The following is a 22,116-nucleotide window of genomic DNA, read 5'->3' on the forward strand; positions in this document are numbered from 1 at the left end:
CCTCCAGGTACTCCAGTTTCCTCCCACAGTCCAAAGATGTGCAGGGTAGGTGGATTGGCCATGCTAAATTGCCCATAGTCCCCAGGGATGTTTAAGTTAGGTGGGTTAGACATGGAGAAATGCAGGAGTAGGGGAATGAGTCTGGGTGGGATGCTCTTCAGAGGGATGGTGTGGACTAGGTTGGCCAAATGGCCTGTTTCCACACTGTAGGCATTCTATGATCAACACCTACTGCCCTGCCCTCATCTGTCATATTTGTCACTTCCTGAAAAAATTCAATCAAATTTGTGAGTCACAAACTTCTCTGCACAAAGCCATGCTGCCTATTTCTAATATGTCCGTGTTTTTCCAAATTGAGTAAATCCTGTCCCTAAGAATCTTCTCCAATAATTTCCCTACTACTGACATAAGGCTCACTGGCCTGTAATTTCCTGGATTATACATGGGTTGCCTTTCTTAAACAAAGGAACAACATTGTTTATTTTCCAGTCCTCTGGGACCTCTCCTGTAACTGAAGACGATTCAAAGATTTCGTACAAGGCCCCAGCAATTCCCTCACCTGCCTCCCTCAGCATTCTGGGATAGATCCCATATGGTCCTTGGGAATTGAATACCCTAGCTTTTCAAAACATCCAACACCTCCTGTATTTATATGCCCTAGAATATCAACATACCCCTCCTGAGACTTATCATCCACCATGTCCTTCTCCTTGGTGAATACTGATGCAAAGTATTCATTGAAGACCTTGCTCACCTTCTCCGCCTCCATACATAAATTCCCTCCTTTGTCCTCGAGTGGACCTACCCTTTTCCTAATTGCCCATTTGCTCCTTATATGTGTATAAAACACCTTGGGATTTTCCTTAATCCTGTTTGACAAAGACATTTCATGGCCCTTTTTAGAACTCCAAATTCCTTGTTTGAGTTCTTTCCTGCTTTCTTTGTATTTCTCTTTGAGGGCTCTATCTGTGTTCAGTTTCCTAAACCTTTTTCTTTTTAACTAAGCTCACAATTTCTCGTCATTCAAGTTTCCTGAATCTTGCCATCCTTATGCTTCATTTTCACAGGAACATGCTGATCCTGAACTCTGATCAATTGATTTTTAAAAGATTCCCATATGCCAGACGTGGATTTACCTCCAATTAACCACCCCCAATCTATATTTCCCAGTTCCTGCCTATATTGTCAGCATCCAGAGTCACTGTATTCAAACATTCCATCGGCCATCTGTTTTTTTACTTCACAATTGCTGCCAGACCTACTGAGTTTCTGCAGCAATTTCTGTTTTTAACACGCACACTGAATGGGCAAGCTGATCGATGTAAGTGATGGTGCAGCCTTTCTGAGGTCAGAAGATCTGCTGAATCTCTGAGGTATTAAAGGCAAACATCTAGCTAATGCAGAAAGTTCTCCTACTTTATTTTGTCTATTATCAACAGCTCAGAGACAGGGGCAGGTAGGGTAACCATTGGTGATGGGAGGTATGAATTCAGTCCGCACAGGGAATAAAACAATTGCAGGTTTGATAAAATACCTGAACAACAGAGAATCACATTGAGCCATCATGAGAAAAACAAGTCTCTTGGCATCAAAATCTTTCCTTGGGAATTTTCAGGCAGAATACAGTGAGACTAAAGGTTGAAGGGTGGTACAGAATTAGAATTTTCAGCAAGTCAAAATTTCAGCCATGCTTAAAAAGATTTTAAAATTTTCACAATTGTCACATTTATTCATCTTTATGTTTCTGTCTCCACAAAGCAAAAAACAGTATCTTTTTCTCAACAGGTGCTTAAGGGCACGGAGGTCTATGGGAGTGAATCCATCACATACTCAATCTGACTGGCTTTGTTGTAAGTGGGTCTTTAGGATATCTGATATTCCCAAGTCTAACTAGTCACAGCTGTAATACCAGAAGGTTGGTCAGTACTGCTCCATGTGGAACTTGTGTTTGTCAGGAACTGCATGGCTGAAGGTCTCCATATTTGCTCAGTGAGTTCTGCTGGCTTCACGTTTGGTATCGCAACACGGGTATGAGATAGGACGTTTTTCGTGGGGTTTACTTTGGAGCTGGGATGTATCTGGTATTTTCCCGCAGGCCAGCAAGGGAGTGTGAACACACCTTTGAGTTTGAGCAGGTATAGGGAGTGTGTATGTGAGATTAAATATGTCTGAAAGCCAGTATAGGTAGTTCTCCTATAAAGCAATAGTTGCACTCTTACATGACCTCACGCTATAGAAAATCACTATACCTGTACAGCAGAAAGTTTGCGTTAAAGAAACACACATTATAACAGAACTACCTGTACTGTGTCCAGCTGTGAGAGCTTTTACGTTGACTACATGTTCACAGCATGGAAGTATGAATTCCTTGGAATATTACAGTGTTCAAGGACAGAGAGTCTGAGAGAAAGGGGTGGCCAAGTGAGTATTTGTGATTTCTTAAAGCACGCACAAGACATTCCACGTTAAAAGTTTCTTCAATAATATTTGTGGGATCTTGCTGAAGGTTAATTTGTTTTTGCACTGGGATTATAAGTTTCGCTAAAGTTCAGAACCCTTCACACTCCAAAACAGAGAACATTTGGTAAATAACCAAAAATGAATTTAAAAATTCAGACTAATTTCTCTGTCCCATTTGGATCAAATGAGATTCCAGAAACATTGAGGATGAACAAGTGACAATCTCACTCTGAAGTTAAAAGTTCATTTGGGTAGCTGCAAAGTTGTATGTTAGAAGGAAGCAGTTTCAACAGGGATTGGGATGGGAGGAGAGACAGAAGAGGTATTTGTAGATCCAGTGTCGCTGCCGCTGGCAACAGCTTCTGGGTGGATCTGCTGGCTGGAGCTGGCCCAGGGGGAGGCAGTGTTGTCCTTACCTGAGGTTACTGCAGGGAAGGTGGAAGGGGAGGGACTGACAGGGTTGTCCCTGCCTGAGGTTACTAAGGGAGATGTGAAGGAAGTTACAGGGTTGTCCCTGCCTGAGGTTACTGCAGGGAAGGTGGAAAGGGAGGGACTCACAGGGTTGTCCTTACCTGAGGTTACTGCAGGGAAGGTGGAAGGGGAGGGACTCACAGGGTTGTCCTTACCTGAGGTTGCTGAGGGAGATGGGGAGGGAGTTACAGGGTTGTCCCTGCCTGAAGTTACCGAAGAAGATGGGGATGGAGTTACAGGGTTTTCCCTGCCTGAAGTTACCGAGGGAGATGGGGAGGGACTCACAGGGTTGTCACTGCTGGGTGTTACTGAGGGAGATGTGAAGGGAGTTACAGGGTTGTCCCTTCCTGAGGTTGCTGAGGGAGATGGGGAGGGAGTTACAGGGTTGTCCCTGCCTGAGGTTACTGAGGGAGACAGAGAGGGAGTCACAGTGTTGTCCCTGCCTGAGGTTACTGAGGGAGATGGGGAGGGAGTCACAGCGTTGTCCCTGCCTGAGGTTACTGAGGGAGATGGGGAGGGAGTCACAGCGTTGTCCCTGCCTGAGGTTACTGAGGGAGATAGGGAAGGACTCACAGCGTTGTCCCTGCCTGAGGTTACTGACGGAGACGGGGAGGGAGTTACAGCGTTGTGGCTATTGCCTGCAGTCTTGATTGATTGCAGATGCTGAACGTTGTGCCCACAGATACGGTGATGCTTCTCCCAGTGCTTGTGCTGACAGAAGGAGTCACAGTAACGTGCCACGTTGCAGCCACTGTAGGTTTCACTTGCCTTCCGACCAGAATTCCAAAAACCCTGAAAGACACAAACTCCATCCATCACCAGAACAACACTCAACATCAGGTCAGATACAATTAATTATTGCTACAGCTTGGGTTAGATTGACACTAAAGCTCTCCCTACACCTCTCAACTAAAACAAAATCTCCTTCACCTTGTTAAAATGAAAGGAAAGCTCTCTCTACTTTGTTCCCATCAAACACTCCAGGTACAGTGACATTGAAGGAACAGCGATAAATTTCCAAGTCAGGATGGTGAGTGGCTCAGAGGGGAACTTACTGGTCGTAGTGTTCCCATGTATGTGCTGCCCTTGTCCTTCTAGACAGAAGTGGTTGTGGGTTTGGAAGGTGCTGTCTGGGGATCGTTGGTGAATTTCTGCAGTGCATCTTGTAGATAGTACACACTGCTGCTACTGAGCGTCAGTGGTGGAGGGAGTGAATGTTTGTGAATGTAGTGCCAATCAAGCGGGCTGCTTTGTCCTGGAAGGTGTCAAGCTTCTTGAGTGTTCATCATAGAATCCCTGTAACTCCCTCCCCATCTCCCTCAGTAATCTCTGTCAGGGACAACCCTGTAACTCCCTCCCCCTCAGTAACAGTAACATCAACACTATTACCTAGTGCTAATCTCCTGCCTTTTCCCCATGTCCCTGCATACCATTTCTGTCCAAATAATCATCCCAGAACCCTCTTGACTATCTCAATTGAACCTGCCTACACCACAATTCCAGGCAGTGCTTTCCAGACCCTAACTACTCGTTGTGCGAAACAGTTTTTTCTCACACCACCTTTCCTTCATTTGCACATCTCTTTAAATCTATGCCCTCTCATTTTTTTTTCCCTTTTACAAACGGGAACAGCTTCTCCCTATCTACTCCATACATCCTTTATCAAATCTCCTCTCAGCCTTCTTCCCTCCAATGAGAACAGTCCCAACGTTTTCAATCTACCCACATAACTGAAGTTTCTCATTCCTGGAACCATTTTTGTAAATCACTTCTGCACTCTCTCCAATGCAATCACATCTTCCATATAATATGACACCCACAACTGTACATTGTGTATAAGTTCAACATTACCTCTCTGCTCTTGGACTCTATGCCCCTCTTAATAATACTGAGGGGACCTCTCTCTCCATCTTTCCTGTCTTCAATGATCTGTGCACATACACACCTAGATAGCTCTGCGCCTGCACTCCCTACCTTTGTACTATCTTTCGATGCTTGTCAGATCAAAATGCATCACCTCACACTTCTCTGTATTGAACCTCATCTGCAATCTATCCACCCACTCCACTAACTTGTCAATGCCCTTTTGGAGTTCCACATTGCCTTCCTCTCAGGTTACAATTCTTCCAGGTTTAGTGTTATCTGCAAACTTTTGAAATTGTCCTGCGTGCCAAGATCCAGTTCATGCATATAATGCTAACAAAGGAAAGGGACTGTCTGTACTACAAATACCAGGCAAGAGAATGAGTGAACACAGGATGAAACAGTGATCCATTCACTGGCCAACAGAATGCCAGTCCTGGGAGTGTTTAATGGAGACAGTGTTGAGGGACATTTACTTCCCATTTAAAAGTGTATGAGGAGCTTTACTCTGTATCTAACCCAATGCTGTCCCTGTCCAGGGAGTCAATACAGTGTGGAGCTGGAGGAATACAACAGCTCAGGCAGCATCAGAGGAGCAGGAGAGTCGACATTTTGGGTCGGAACTCTTCACCAGGACTGGGGAGGGGGAAGGGACCTGGGAAATAAATAGAGAGAGGAGGAGTGGGGCTGGGGGGTAGGTAGGTGGAATGGTGATAGGTGAGTGCATGTAGGGGTAGTGGGGATTGGTCAGTGGGAAGGTTGGGGCGGATAGGTAATAAGGAAGATGGACAGGTTGTGTCAGGTCAACGAGGCGGGGATGAGAGAGAGGGTTGGACACGGGATGAGGCTGGGGGTGGGGAGATTTTAAAACTGGTGAATTCAGTGTTGAGACCATCGGGCTGTAGGCTCCTAAGGCGGAAAATATGAGGTGTTGCTCCTCCAGTTTGCGGGTTGTGTCCTTGTGGCACTAGAAGAAGCCCAGGATGGACATGTCACCCAGGGAGTGGGAGGGGAAATTAAAATGGTTGGCAACCGGAAGGCGTTGTTGATTATCGCGTACAGGGCGCAGGTATTCGGCGAATTAGTCACTGAGTCTGTGCTTGGTCTCACCGATGTACAGGAGGCCACATCAGGAGCAATGGATATAGTAGACCAAGTTGGAGGATATACAGGTGAACTCCTGTCTGATGTGGAAGGTTTGCTTTGAGTCTTTGGATGGAGGTGAGGGGGGAGGCATAGGTGCAGGTGTAGCACTTCCTGCGGGTTGCCGGGAAAGGTGCCGGCTGTGGTGGGGCTAGTGGGGAGTGTGGAGCGGACAAGAGAGTCGCGGAGTGAGCAGTCCCTACGAAAGGCAGGTAGGGGTGGGGAGGGAAATATCTCCTTTGTTGTGGGGTCGGATTGTAGGTGGAGGAAGTGGTTGGATTGGGTTGGATTGGCTGTGTGTTCCATGGTGGAGAGGTTGGAGTGAGTGAGAGGGGTGGAGAGGTTGAGGCGATTGATGTTTCGTTGGCAGTTGAAGCTGAAGAGGTCAAGGGAGAGTAGGAGGCTGTGGGGTGGTATCCAGGAGGAGGGGGTGTGTTGGTGGTTGGAGAAGGGGTCAGCAGAGGGTGGGTTAGACTCCCGGTTAAAGAAATAGGCACAGAGTCAGCGGAAAAAGAGTTCAACATCCAGACGTGAATGGAATTTGTTGATATCCAGGGAGTATTTGGTGGAATAATGTTGAAGGACATTAAACTCCTCTTTAAAAGAATAGAGAGGGCTTTATCTTGTATCTAATCCCATGCTGTCCCTGTCCTGGGAGTGTTTGATGGGAGACAGTTCAGAAGGAGTTTTACTTTCTGTTTAGAAGTGTAAAGGAAGCCGTTTACTGTGTACCTACCACAGTGGAATGTTCCATTGAAATGAAATTAAGGAGCAGAAAAATTCACCAATTGACAGGAAAGGAAAACTTTTATCTAAGACTATTAAACTATTCGGTGGCTGGTGCTCTTTTGCCCCTCTTCCAATGGGAGATTGGAGTCAGGCTCTCACCTCACTGGAAGCCTCTTGCTGCCTGCTGGTAGACTGGATAGCCTCAGAGGCTTGTTGCTTTGTCTCAGTCAGAGCACACTCCATCTTCACTCGCTCAGCAGTGACCATTTTGTGGGCCGTGTGTTCTGCTTCCAATACGGCTTTCTTCAGCTCTGTCATTGCCTGTCGCTTTACCTCATTCACTGCCTCTTCTGGGAGGGAGAAAGAAGCAAAGCAGAAATGAAAATAAAAACCAAAAGAACTGCGGATGCTGTAAATCAGGAACAAAAACAAAGTTGCTGGAAAAGTTCAACAGGTCTGGCAGCATCTGTGGAGGAGAAAACAGAGTTAACGTTTCGGGTCCGGTGACCCTTCCTCAGAAATGAAAGTAAGTCTGCAGCTGGAATTTGATTTGTTTTTCATGACAAAGATGTGTTTATTCTTAAAAAAAGAACATAATGTCTACAACTTTAAAAACAGTCTCAGCTGAGAATCAAAGCTTCTGGAATTACAATCATGTGAACCCTCCTCATTTTTTTTATTGAATATTAACAGGGCCAAAGTTAACCCCCTTTACTGTGAAATGTGTATTTCTTCTATATTTGTTTCATGTGTTAATCTGGGGAAGATTTGATGGTTTTAAAAGTCATGATGGGTCTGGACAGATTAGAAGGAGATAAACAATTCCTGTTGGTCAAAGACTCAAGGAGAAGAGGGCACAGTTTTAAAGGGATTTACAAAAGAAGCAGATGTACAGTGAGAGAAAACTTTCAGCGAGTGGGCCAGGTTTGGAATACATAGTGTGGGAGCATTGTGGAGGTGGGTTCAACTGAGATATTCAGGAGGTCACAAATCACACGACACCAGGTTATAGTCCATCCCAGTCCAACACCAGCACCTCCACATCATGACATTCAAGAGGACGTTGGATGATGTGCAGGGTTATGGGAAAAAAGCAGGAGGTTGGCATTCAGTCAAAATGCTCAGAGAGTTGGTGCAGATATAATGGGCCGAATGGCTTCCTTCTGCACCGCAGGAACCTTTGATTTAGTATGTGTGTGCTTGTGACACTTTGAGGTAGTTGGAATGTATTTCTACATTTCTTTAATATTTTTTACCTGCGTGATTCTTAGCACAATGAAATGGACCCTTTGTTTAACACAAGGAAAGTCTGACTAATTACTTCATTATGCAGCAAGTGAGATAATTCCTGGGTGTGCAGGGCACTCGGTAGGGAATGGCAAATCAGATGTTTTATACTGAGAAACTGTGGGGCTGGGCTTCTTGTTTACAAATTAACAGCAGTACAGCTTACCAGCCTTTTTCCAAATCTCTTCCTGTATATAACCCTGTCCCTGTGGAATCTGTCCATGTACTCCTGAAACATAAAACAAAAACACTTTAATGACAATTGTGAATATGCTATTGCTTCCACTTATACATAAACCAAACATTCAAGGGAATGTGACTTTTCAAAAGGACAGGCAGCAAAGGAAAAAGTCATAGGGTAGCATTGTTAGTAAGGGATAGAATAAAAATGTCAGCAAGTTACGATCTTAAATTGGAAGAGAGAGAATCCATTTGAGCAAAGATAAGAAATCAAAAGGGAAATAGTAGAAATAGTCTATTGGACTCCTATCAGTAGTTACTTGGTGGAACAGAGATAATGTAAAAAAGACAGTATATTAATTATGTGTTACTTCAATCTTCCTGGAGACTGGGATAGTCAGGTTGGCAGAGGTAGACAGAACGAAGAATATTCATTCCATGTATTTAGGACAGTTTTCTAGAAGAATACGTTGGATCCAATCAGGGACCAGGTTATTTTGCATCTGAACATGTTAATAAGGCAGGTGTAATGAATGATGCCAAAGGAAAAGATCCCCCAGGAAACAGTGACCATAACATAGTAGAATTTAGCATTCAATTTGAGAGGGAGGAACTTGGGTCGGAAGCAAGTGTGCTAAGCTTAAACAAAGGAATATGGGTGGAGCTGGCTGAAGGGGGCTGAGGAAAGTGTTTAGAAGAAAAGATGGTTGATGAACAATGGCAGACATTTAAGAAAATAGTTCATGGCTCACAACAAAGATATATCCCAGTTAGGAAGGATTCCAGGAAGGGGATAAGCCAACCAGGGAATTAGGGATAGCATCAGCTTGAAAGAGAAAAAACATACAATGTGGCAAAGATTACGAGTAAGCCAGTGGATTGGAAATGTTGTAAAAATGAACAAAAGATGGTCAAAGAAAGGAAGATATTGACAGGATGCAGAGCTGGGCAAAGAAGTAGCAGATGGAATTCAACCCAGAAAAGTGTGAAGTGATTCATTTTGGAAGATCGAGTTTGAATGCAGAATACAGGGTTAATGGCAGGATTCTTGGCAGTGTGGAGGAACAGAGGGATCTTGGGGTCCATGTCCATTTATCCCTCAAAGTTGCTACCCAAGTTGATAGAGTTGTTTAGAAGGTGTATGGTGTTTTGGCTTTCATTGGCAGGGGAATTGAGTTTAAGAGCCACGAGGATATGCTGCAGTTCCATAAAACCCTGGTTAGACCACACTTGGAATATTGTGTTCAGTTCTGGACACCTCATTATAGGAAAGATGTGGAAGCTTTAGACAGGGTGCCGAGGAGATTTACCAGCATGCTGCCTGGACTGGAGGGCAGGTCTTATGAGGAAAGGTTGCGGGAGATAGGGCTTTTTTCATTGGAGCGAAGAAGGATGAGAGGTGACTTGATAGAAGTGTACAAGATGATGAGAGGCATAGTTAGATTGGATAGTCAGAGACTTTTTCCCAGGGTGGAAATGACTATTGTGAGGGGGCATAATTTTAAAGTGATTGGAGGAAGTTATAGGGGAGATGTCAGAGGTAGGTTCTTCACACAGAGAGTGGTTGTTGTGTGGAATGTGTTGCCAGCAGTGGTAGTGGAATCAGATACTTTAGAGACTTTTAAGCGACTCTTGGATAGGCACATGGAGGATAGTAAAATGTAGGGTATGCAGGGTAGATTGATCTTAGTAGGCTAATAGGTCGGCACAACATCATGGGCCGAAGGTCCTGTACTGTGCTGACTGTTCTATGTTCTGTATACTTTGCGAGTAAACTTGGAAATAATATCAAGATGGACAGAAACAACTTCTTTAAATTTATAAAAAGGAAGAGATAGGCAAAATGAACATAGGTCCCCTTAGTAAATGAAACTGAGGTAAATAATAATGGGGAACAAGAAATGGCAGAGGAATTGATTAGTAGAAGACACTAATAGCATTCCAAAATTACTAAATAATCAGGGGGCAAAAGGAGGAGAGGAAATAAATACGATAACTATCACTAGAGACAAAGTGTTAGGGAAATTAATGGGGCTAAAGACCAAAACCTCCAATGGACCTGATGGGTTGCTAGGATATTAAAGGAGGTAATTGTAGAGATAGTGGATACACTGGGAGTAATCTTCCAAAAATCCTTCAATTCTGAAAAAGCCCAGAGGAATTGAAAACTGTCAATGTAACACCTGTCGTTAAAAAGGGCAAGAGACACAAAGCAGGTAACTATAGGCCAGTTAGCTTAACTTGTGTTATTGGGAAAATGTTCGAGTGAATGATAAAGGGTGTTTCTTTTTCCTTTATTCGTTAACGGGATGAGTGCGTCGCTGGCTAGGCAGCACTTATTGTCCATCCCTAATTGCCCAGAGGGCAGTTATGAGTCAACCACATTGCTGTGGGTCTGGAGTCACATGTAGGCCAGACCAGGTAAGGATGGCAGTTTCCTTCCCTAAAGGACATTAGAGAACCAGGTGGGTTTTTTCCTGACAGTTGACTATAGATTCATGGTCACTGTTAGATTCTTAATTCCAGATATTTATTGAATTCAAATTCCAACATCTGCCATGGTGGGATTCAAACCTGGGTCCCCAGCATGTTATCTGGGAGTCCAATACCACTAGGTCATTGTCTCCCCCTTAATGTAGTAGCAGGATGTAATAGCAGAACGTTTAGAAATATATATAATATGATCTAGCAGAATCAGGCCCAGATTCTCACTGGGGTATGGGATCCACAGGATTCACACTACAGTGTGAGATCCACAGGATTCGCACTGGACAATGGGATCCACAGGCATTGAGTCTCACTGGGATATGGGATTTTTAGGATTTGCACTGGGGTATTTGATTCAGTTGTGGTGATTCTAACTGGGATCTGCTTTTCCTTGGTGCTGATTCATATCAGGGAGAAGCTTAGCCAGGAAAGCTGGAGGGAGATGAGTGTAGATTGTGATACAGTAATTCACTAGAGGCAGAGACAGTGATCAAGAATGTGAAAATAAACATTGGCCTATTTCATGACGAGCACAACATTTTACAAAATGCATATTGGCGATCAAACTTCATCTGTTTTTCTGTATAGTATTAAGTTCATTCTACGTTGTTTTACAGGATCAGTAATCTTGTGATAATCTTGTAATAATAGAATTGTAATTATGATAGAAATATCAGTCCTTAGTGTGAACCTTTATTTTATTTCATTATTGCACTTAAACTGGGATAGACTGACATTATCAAGTAACAGAAATCCTGTAACAAGTTGGGGATCTTTTAGGTTGGAGGAGTTCTGAGGAGACTGCATTGAAATCTCACCCGTTCTCATATCATCAGCATTTCTATAGCAACAGATCCAGTGATGAAGTTCTACCCGATCAGCTTCCTGGCAACGACGCAGCACCATCAGGGAGTGCCGAGTTTTCTCCACCATATCCATGATACAGTTCAGGAGCTGAGAAGGAAAGGTAGGAGTGAGCCACATAAAACAATAAAGAGAGACTGAACCACAGGAAGACTGTAAATGTAGACAAACAAACCTGGCATTTATACAGCATTAGAGATAGTAGGAACTGCCGATGCTGGAGAATCTGAGCTAACAAGGTGTAGAGCTGGATGAACACAGCAGGCCAAGCAGCATCAGAGCAGCAGGAAGGCTGACGTTTCGGGCTTAGACCCTTCTTCAGAAAATCAGAAACCTGCTTCACAAACCTGCTCCTCTGATACTGCTTGGCCCCCATCCCAGACCCCAAGAAGACATTCCACATCAAGCAGATGTTCACCTGCACATCTGCTAATGTGGTATACTGCATCCACTGTTCCCGTTCTGGCCTCCTCTACATCGGGGAAACCAAGAGGAGGCTTGGGGACCGCTTTGCAGAACACCTACGCTCGGTTCGCACTAAACAACTGCACCTCCCAGTCGTGAACCATTTCAACTCCCCCTCCCATTCCGCAGACGACATGTCCATCCTGGGCCTCCTGCAGTGCCACAACGATGCTACCCGAAGGTTGCAGGAACAGCAACTCATATTCCGCTTGGGAACCCTGCAGCCCAACGGTATCAATGTGGACTTCACAAGCTTCAAAATCTCCCTTCCCCCTACCGCATCCCAAAACCAGCCCAGCTCGTCCCCACCTCCCTAACCTCTCCTTCCTCCCACCTATCCCCTCTCCCACCTCAAGCCCCACACCCATCTCCTACCTACTAACCTCATCCCGCCCCCTTGACCATTCCGTCCTCCCTGGACTGGCCTATCCCCTCCCTAACTCCCCACCTACACTCACCTTTACAGGCTCCATCCCCGCCTCTTTGACCGGTCTGTCTCCTCTCCACCTATCTTCTCCTCTATTCACCTTCTATCCGCCTCCCCCTCTCTCCCAATTTATTTCAGAACCCCCTTCCCCTCCCCCATTTCTGAAGAAGGGTCTAGGCCCGAAACGTCAGCCTTCCTGCTCCTCTGATGATGCTTGGCCTGCTGTGTTCATCCAGCTCTTCGCCTTGTTATCTCAGATTCTCCAGCATCTGCAGTTCCTACTATCTCTGACTTTAAGTAAAGCATGGTTTCCCATAGGAATCAATGTTAAAGCGAGATTTAGGTTCCTTCAGACAGTTCTAGCCTGTGAAATACCATACATAATTCCATGGTAAGCTGACTGAATGGGCAAATGAATGGCAGATGCAGTACAATGTGGATAAATGTGAGGCTATCCACTTTGGAAGCAAAAGCAGGAAGGTAGATTATTAACTGAACTGCTATAAAATGAGAGAGGAGAATGTGGAATGAGAACTGCGTGTCCTAGTAAACTAGCTGCTGAAAGTAAACATACAGGTACAGCGGGAGATAAAGAAGGCAAATGGTATGGTGGCCTTCATATTGACAGAATTTGAGTGCAGGAGCGGGGATGTCTTGCTGCAATTATACAGGGCCTTGATGAGTCCACGCCTGGAATACTGTTTGCAGTTTTAGTCGTCTTATCTGAGGAAGGATGTTCTTGTTACAGGGGGAATACAGTGAAGATTTACCAGACTGAATTCTGGGATGGCAGGACTAACATATGAGGAGAAGTTGAATTGGTTAGGACTATATTCACTGGAGTTTAGAAGAATGAGGAAGGATCTCACAAACACTTCTAAAACAGGACTAGACAGGAATAGATGCAGGAAGGACGTTCCTGATTGTGGGCAAGTCCACAATCAGGAGTCATAGTCTCAGGATAAGTGGTAAACCATTTAGAACTGAGACAAGGAGAAATTTCTTCACCCAGAGACTGGGGAGTCTGTGGAATTCTCTGTCACAGAAAACAGTCCAGACCAAAACTCTGTATGATTTCATGAAGGAGTTGGATACAGCACTTGGGGCTAAAGGGATCAAGGATATGGAGGAAAAGCAGGAACAGGCTATTGAGTTGAATGATCAGCCATGATCGTATTGGATAGTGGAGGAGGCTTAAAGGGCCCACCTCCTACTCCTATTTTCTATGTTACCTTTCCCAGCTGAAAAAAACAACTGAGCCTGTCGCAAAGAGAAGAACACTCCTGGAGCCTGAGGTAAGAATAGAGGTGAGACATGAGGCTGTGACACCACATTGGGAAAAGAAGGCTGGGACAGAGCAATACCAAAAGCAATTTATGAAAAGAGGCAAAACCAGGATGAATACAAGGCTTACCCAGTCTGGTCTACATGTGACTCCAGACCCATAACAATGTGTTTGACTCTTAACTACATTCTGATAAGGCTTCACAACTTTACATGGTGAAACCACTTTATTTTCTGGTCAATGATAACCCCGAAGATATTGATAGTGAGGGCTTCAGTGATGGTAACACCATCAAATGTCAAGGGGCAGTGGTCAGATTCTCTCTTATTGGAGATAGTCATTGCATGGCATTTGTGTGGCGCGAATGTCACTTGCCACTTGTCAACTCAAGTCTGGATATTGTCCAGGTCTTGTTGCATTTAAACATGGACTGCTTCAGTATCTGCGGAGTCGTAAATGGTGCTGAACATTGTGCAATCATCGGCGAATATCCCCACTTCTGACCTTATGATGGAGGGAAGATCATTGATGAAGCAGCTGCAGATGGTTGGGCTGAGGACAATACCCTGAGGAACTCTTGCAGAGATGTCCTGGACCTGAGATGATTGACCTTTCACAACCAAGACCGTCTTCCTATGTGTCAGGTATGACTCCAAACATCTGAGAGTTTTCCCGATTTCCATTGATTATAGTTTTGCCAGGGCTCCTTGATGCCACACTCGATCGAATGCAACCTTGATGTCAAGTGCTATCACTCTCACCTCACCGCTGGAATTCAGCTCTTTTGTCCATGTTTGAACCAAGGCTGTAATGAGGTCAGGAGCTGAGTGGCCCTGGCAGATCCCAAACTGGGCGTCACTGAGCAGGTTATTTCTGAGCAGGTGCTGCTTGGTAGCACTGTTGATGACACCTTCCAAGATGTGGTAAATGAAAGAATAGTCGATGGCCAAACAGCAAGAAATGATAAACAGGCCATGACGGGAAGATTGATAGATTGTATGCATCCAAGAATCAACCAACAGATAAAACCAGAATTTACAAAGAAAGTAAAAGGACAAAACCATAGGCACTGTAACTGAATGCATAAAATGGTCAGTGCATTGAGTATAGGAGTTGGGAGGTCATGTTGTGGCTGTACAGGACATTGGTTAGACCAATGGAATAGTGCGTGCAATTCTGGTCTCTCTACTATCGGAAGGATGTTGTGAAGCTTGAAAGGTTTCAGAAAAGATTTACAAGGATGATGCCAGGGTTAGCAGGCTTGAGCTATGGGGAGAGGCTGAATAGGCTGGGGCTATTTTCCTTGGAGTGTTGCAGGCTGAGGGGTGACTTTATAGAGGTTTATAATATCATGGGGGGGCATGGACAGGGTAAATAACCAAGGTCTTTTCCCCGGGTGGGGGAGTCGAAAACTAGAGGGCATAGGTTTAAGGTGAGAGGGGAAAGTTATAAAAGGGACTTAAGAGGCAATGTATTCACACAGAGGGTGGTGCGTGTATGGAACGAGTTGCCAGAGGAAGTGATGGAGGCTGGTACAATTACAACATTTAAAAGGCATCTGGATGGATATTTGAATAGGAAGGGTTTAGAAGGATATGGGCCAAGTGCTGACAAATGGGACTAGATTAATTTGGGATATCTGGTCGGCATGAACATTGGACTAAAGGTTCTGTTTCCATGCTGTATGACTCTATGACTGTATGTAGCATTCAAAAGTGGCTAAATTGAATCGGAAAATTAGATTAAAGAATAGATCAATAGAGGTACAGTGGTAGATATTTAAGAAGAAATGTCAGAATATGTAGAACAGGTACATTCCAACCAATGAGAAAAGCTCCAAATGACAGACCCACTATCTGTGGTTAAGTAGAAATGTTAAAGATAGTATCTCAATTCAAGAAAAAACATATAATTATGCAAAGACATGTGGCAGATCAGAAATTTGGACAGAATATGAAAGAAAGCAAAGAATGACCAAAAAGTTAATAATGTCAGCATAATTAGCATAGAAACAAAGGTAGTCAAAAAATAAACAAAGAGGAAGAGTTTCTATAAATATTTAAACAAAAGGAATGAGTTAACAAAGTGAGCATTTGCCCTAAAGAAAGTGAAACTGGACAATTAACAGTAGAAACTAAAGAGATGACGTTTAAATTGAACAGGTATTTTGCATCACTCTTCATCATAGAGTATACAAGTAGCATACCAGAAGCTCTAACAAATCAGGAAGTACAGGGAGGGAGGAACTCAGGGAAATTCCAATCACCAGGGAAGTGGGACTGAATAAACCATTGGACTTGGGGAATGATAAAGTGTTAGGGTACTGATAGGATTTTTCCTAGAGTCTGAAACAAAGTAGCTCGTGAGACAGAAATAGAAGGAACTGCAGATGCTGGAGAATCTGAGATAACAAGGTGTAGAGCTGGATGAACACAGCAGGCCAAGCAGCATCAGAGGAGCAGGAAAGCTGACGTTTCAGGTCAAGACCCTTCTTCAGAAATGGGGGAGGGGAAGGGGATTCTGAAACAAATAGGGAGAGAGGGGGAGGCGGATAGAAGATGGATAGAGGAGAAGATAGGTGGAAAGGAGACAGACAGGTCAAAGAGGTGGGGATGGAGCCAGTAAAGGTGAATGTAGGTGGGGAGTTAGGGAGGGGATAGGTCAGTCCAGGGAGGACGGACAGGTCAAGGGGGCGGGATGAGGTTGTAGGTAGGAGATGGGGGTGGGGCTTGAGGTGGGAGGAATGGTTAGGGAGGCGGGGATGAGCTGAGCTGGTTTTGGGATGCGGTAGGGGGAAGGGAGATTTTGAAGCTTGTGAAATCCACATTGATACCATTGGGCTGCAGGGTTGCCAAGCGAAGTATAAGATGCTGTTCCTGCAGCTTTCGGGTAGCATCGTTGTGGCACTGCAGGAGGCCCAGGATGGACATGTCATCCAAGGAATGGGAGGGGGAGTTGAAATGGTTTGCGACTGGGAGGTGCAGTTGTTTGTTGCGAACCGAGCGTAGGTGTTCCGCAAAGCGGTCCCCAAGCCTCCACTTGGTTTCCCCAATGTAGTGGAGGCCACAACGGGAACAGCGGATACAGTATACCACGTTAGCAGATGTGCAGGTGAACATCTGTTTGATGTGGAAGGTCTTCTTAGGGCCTGGGATGGGGGTGAGGGGGGAGGTGTGGGGGCAGGTGTAGCACTCCCTGCGGTTGCAGGGAAAAGTGCTGGGTGAGGTGGGGCTGGAGGGGAGTGTGGAGTGGACAAGGGAGTCACGGAGAGAGTGGTCCCTCCGGAAAGCAGATAAGGGTGGGGAGGAAAAAATGTCTTTGGTGGTGGGGTCGGATTGCAGATGGCGGAAGTGTTGGAGGATGATGCGTTGGATTTGGAGGTTGGTGGGGTAGTACCAGAGATGGAGACAGAGAGGTCCAGGAAGGACCTGGCATCCACCTGGAAACCAATATCCATTTCAAGCCTACCGACTCCCACAGCTACCTAGAATACACCTCCTCTTACCCACCTTCCTGCAAAAACGCCATCCCCTATTCCCAATTCCTTCACCTCCGCCACATCTGCTCCCGAGATGAGGCATTCCACTCCTGTACATCTCAGATGTCCTCGTTTTTCAAGGACCGCAACTTCCCCTCCACAGTGGTCGAAAATGCCCTCGACCGTGTCTCCCGCATTTCCCGCAACTCATCCCTCACACCCCCTCCCCACAATAACAACCAAAGCAGAATCCCCCTCGTCCTCACGTACCACCCCACCAATCTCCGGATCCAAAGCATCATCCTCCGACACTTCTGCCATCTGCAATCCGACCCCACCAACAAAGACATTTTTCCCTCCCCACCCTTATCTGCTTTCTGGAGGGACCACTCTCTCCGTGACTCCCTTGTCCGCTCCACACTCCCATCCAGCCCCACCACATCCGGCACTTTTCCCTGCGACTGCAGGATGTGCTACACCTGCCCCTACACCTCCCGCCTCACCCCCATCCCAGGCCCTAAGAAGACTTTCCACATCAAGCAGATGTTCACCTCTACATCGGGGAAACCAAGCAGAGGCTTGGGGACCGCTTTGCAGAACACCTACGCTCGGTTCGCATTAAACAACTGCACCTCCCAGTCGCGAATCATTTCAATTCCCCCTCCCACTCCTTGGATGACATGTCCATCCTGGGCCTCCTGCATTGCCACAATGATGCCACCCGAAAGCTGCAGGAACAGCATCTTATATTTCGCTTGGGAACCCTGCAGCCCAATGGTAACAATGTGGTCTTCACAAGCTTCAAAATCTCCCCTCCCCCTACCGCATCCCAAAACCAGCCCTGCTCATCCCCGCCTCCCTAACCTATCCTTCCTCCCACTTATCCCCTCCTCCCACCTCAAGCCGCACCCCCATCTCCTAACTACTAGCCTCATCCCGCCTCCTTGACCTGTCCGTCCTCCCTGGACCAACCTATCCCCTCCCTAACTCCCCACCTACATTCACCTTTACTGGCTCCAACCCCACCTCTTTGACCTGTCTGTCTCCTCTCCACCTATCTTCTCCTTTATCCATCTTCTATCCGCCTCCTCCTCTCTCCCTATTTATTTCAGAATCCCCTTCCCCTCCCCCATTTCTGAAGAAGGGTCTCGACCTGAAACGTCAGCTTTCCTGCTCCTCTGATGCTGCTTGGCCTGCTGTGTTCATCCAGCTCTACACCTTGTTAGCTCGTGAGACAATTGATGCATTGATTTTAATTTTCCAAAAATCCCTTGATTAAGGGACAGCCCCATCAAATTGAAAGAGAACAAACATAACTCATTTTTTCAAAAAAGGGAGATGGAAAGGAGGAAGCTTAACATCTGTTATAAGGAACATGTTAGATGGTACTATTAAATCAGTTATGATGTGGCACTTGGTTAAGTTCAAGATGATCAGGCAGAGTCAGCATGGTTTGGTGAAAGGAAAGTCATGTTTGACTGATCTATTACAGTTTTTTGAGGAAGTAATACGTGCTGTGGATAAAGAGGAACCAGTGGATTTCTATATTTAGATTTCCAGAAGATATTTGAGAAGGTGTCACGTCAAAGGTTATTGTGGAAAATAAAGGCTAATAGTGTATGGGGTAACACATTGGCATGGATAGCAGATTGTCTTCCTGACAGGAAGCAGAGGGTAGGCAGAAGTGGGTCTCTTTCATGTTGGCAAGCTGTTGCAAACAGTGTGCCATAGGGATCAGTGCTGGGACCTCCAGCTGGGACAGCTTTTGAAAACGATTTAGTGAAAGGGTGGAAAGTGAATTTGACAAATTTTCTGATGATGCACAAATATGTAGGAAAGTAAGTTGTGAAGAAGACATAATTGAGTGGACAAAAATGTAGCAATTTGCTGCAACTGAGTGCTTGCTAGTCCATTTCAGAGGGCATTTGAGAGTCAGCCACATTGCTGATGGTCTGGAGTCACAAGTAGGCCAGACTGGGTAAGGATGGCAGATTTCCTTCCCTGGAGGTCATCTACAAGATGCAATCCAGAAATTCACTAAAGATCCTTCGGCAGTATCTTCCAAATCCACAATCACTTCTATCTAAAAGCTCAAGGGCAGAAGATACATGGGAACATCACCTCCTACAAGTTCCTCTCCAAGCCACTCACCATCCTGACTTGGAAATATATCGCTGTTCCTTCACTGTCACTTGGCCAACATCCTGGAATTCCCTCCCTCGGCAACTAGGGATGGGCAATAAATGCTGGCCCAGCCAGCGACACCATGTCCCATGAGTGAATAAAATATACTTCCCAAATTTGATCCCATGACGCTACTATTTAGTTTAAAATCCTCTCTAATTCCCAGCATGCAGTTGGCAGGAACGGCAGCCCCTGCATGATTAAGAAAAGACTGATTCTTGGGTACAGATGCCACGGGGAGGCGGGGTGGGGGGGGGGGGGGGTGGTGTGGGGTGCAGTGGTGTCAGTGCACTACAAACCAGAACCCATTGCTCCCATGCCAGTCTTTGAGTGATGTATTCATCTCTCTGATCTGATTGTCCATCTGCCAATTTGTACGTGGCTCAGCTAATAACCCAGAGATTATGATCTTTGAGGTTGTCCTTGAGTTTGATTTGATTTATTGTCATGTGTGCCTAAGTACAGTGAGAAGCTTTGTTTGCGAGCAGTACAGGCAGATCATAGGGTGCATAGACAGAGTGAGGCATACAGGTTACACTGCACAGGAGCTGCACGAAATAAGATCAACATTAACAAGATTAACATTATTTGAAGTTCGAGAGTCCATTCATCTGTCTAATAATGGCTGGGAAGAAGTTGTAGGAGATCATTACCAGGGTGCAATAGATCTTTGATGATGTTGGCAGCCTTTCCGAGGCAGCGAGCCGTGTAAATAGAGTCCATGGATGGAAGGTTGGCTTCTGTGATGGTCTGGGCTGTGTACACCACCTTCTGTAGTTTCTTACTGTCCTGGGCAGAGCAGTTGCCATACCAGGCCATTATACACCCAGACAGTATGCTTTCAATGGTGCATCTGTTGGTGAGGGTCCTTATGGACATGCCAAATTTCCTGAGCTGCCTGAGGAAGAAGAGGCGTTGTTGTTCCTCTTGACCGTCACATCTACGCATCTCCTTCTTAATTTCACACCTAGTTCCTCATATTGACCGTGCTGAACTTCCTTCTTTGTCCCACTCATGTCACTGCTATTACATGCCCCACATCAACTAGATCCTTCCCTTCTCACTTGTCAGCTTTGAGCAGATCTCCCAAGCCTTGGCAGCGATCAGGCAACACAATCATCTGGCCTTGTGCTCTTTGATCCCCCCACTATACTGTCCTTTACCGCCACATTTCTTTTTACTCTACCCTGTTGAATAGCTTCCTGTACCACAGTACTACAGTCAGTTGGCTTGTCCACTCTGTGGCCAGAGAAGCTGAAAGAGCTTTCAACCTGCTGGACAATTTGACACCTAATTGGATGGCATGGTGGCTCAGTGGTTAGCACTGCTGCCTCACAGTGCCAGGAGCTCGGGTTCGATTCCACCCTCGGGCAACTGTCTGTGTGGAGTTTGCCCATTCTCCCCATGTCTGTGTGGGTTTCCTCCCGCAGTCCAAAGATGTGCAGGCTGGATGGATTGGCCATGGGAAATTGCCTGTAGTGTTCAGGGATGTGTAGATTTGGTGGGTTTGGGGAATGGGTCTGGGTGGGATTCTTTGAGGGTTGGTGTGGACATGTTGGGCAAAAGGGCCTGTTTCCATAGTGTAGGGATTCTATGGATCTATGGAATTGCAAATGCTGAGGTTCCTGCCTTCCTCCTCACTGTGTCCCCTTCCCTGCCTCACTCTCAGTCATATGTGACCATCCTGGGACATTGACCAAATGAGCTAACCCTACCCTGAGGGCTGGGACAGCTTCCCAATACCAAGAATCCAAATATTTTATCCTTTCTCTGTTACACTGCAGTGTCTGTTGTTCAGCTTCCAACTCATAAACTTTGAGCCAAAGCTGCTCAAACTTCAAATACTTGCTGCAGACTTGTTGCTTCTGGTCCAAACTCCCAGATGCTGCAAACATGACTTATCATCTGCCCTGCTTAAGGCTATCAATTACAGGCTTGTTGGATGCAGCCTGATTATGTACATTATGGCAATGCAATACAGGACAGTGTGGTGCAGTAATGAAGTCAGGAGTATGGAGACCCTGTGAGTTTTTGTGACTGTGAGGAATGTGGTGGAAAAAGAGAAAGCAGCTATAAGGAGTAACATGTGAGTAGCTGGTGAGTATTATCATTCCTTTCAATTTTTCAGTAAGGTTAACAAGTAAAGTGGAATAAATATTTGTGGTATGGGTAAATTTATTAAAAGCAGTAGTTTATTAGTATTTGGTAAAGTTTATTAACAACAGCAAGTTAATTAAAAGTTAAGAAATGACAGGGCTGTGACCTCACCAGTGCTGATCCGATTCTGTGTGGGAACAACACAGGCAGAAAGAGGGATGTGGTCCTGTGCACAATATTACAGGAGACAGGTAGGAAAATAGCAAGCAAAAACCAACATCTCCAGATTACTCCCAGTGCCAGGGCTGGAGGGTTTGAGCTCTAGAGAGAGGCTGAATAGGCTGGGGCTATTTTTCCTGGAGCGTCAGAGGCTGAGGGGTGAACTTATAAAATCATGAGGGGCATGGAGAGGGTAAGTAGCCAAGGTCTTTTCCCTGGGGTGGGTGAGTCCAAAACTAGAGGTTTAAGGTGAGAGGAGAAAGATTTAAAAGACTCTTAAGGGGCAACTTTCTCATGCAGAGTGTGGTGCGTGTATGGATCAAGCTGGCAGAGAAAGTGGTGGAGGCTGGTACAATTACAACATTTAAAAGGTATCTGGATTGGTGTACAAATAGGAAGGGTTTAGAGGGATATGGGCCAAATGCTGCAAATGGAACTAGATTTATACAGGATATCTGGTTGGCATGGACGAGTTGG

General features: G+C 45.5%; 1 protein-coding gene across 1 annotated transcript in view; it reads right to left on the minus strand.

Moving 5' to 3' along the window:
• Window positions 1–240: 240 nt before the first annotated feature.
• The window catches only part of LOC109927193 (zinc finger CCCH domain-containing protein 18-like), an 82,446-nt gene continuing 60,570 nt past the window's right edge, over window positions 241–22,116 (minus strand). Inside the window, exons 7-10 of the mRNA XM_048605933.1 lie at window positions 11,439–11,574; window positions 8,120–8,182; window positions 6,826–7,016; window positions 241–3,723 (exon numbers count right to left, since the gene is read on the minus strand). Coding sequence (XP_048461890.1) covers window positions 2,731–3,723; window positions 6,826–7,016; window positions 8,120–8,182; window positions 11,439–11,574 — 1,383 coding nt within the window. The 3' untranslated portion in view covers window positions 241–2,730. The remainder of the gene's footprint in view (window positions 3,724–6,825; window positions 7,017–8,119; window positions 8,183–11,438; window positions 11,575–22,116) is intronic.

Source organism: Rhincodon typus, chromosome 15 (assembly GCF_021869965.1).
Source record: "Rhincodon typus isolate 14 chromosome 15, sRhiTyp1.1, whole genome shotgun sequence".
Taxonomy (NCBI): Eukaryota; Metazoa; Chordata; class Chondrichthyes; order Orectolobiformes; family Rhincodontidae; genus Rhincodon; species Rhincodon typus.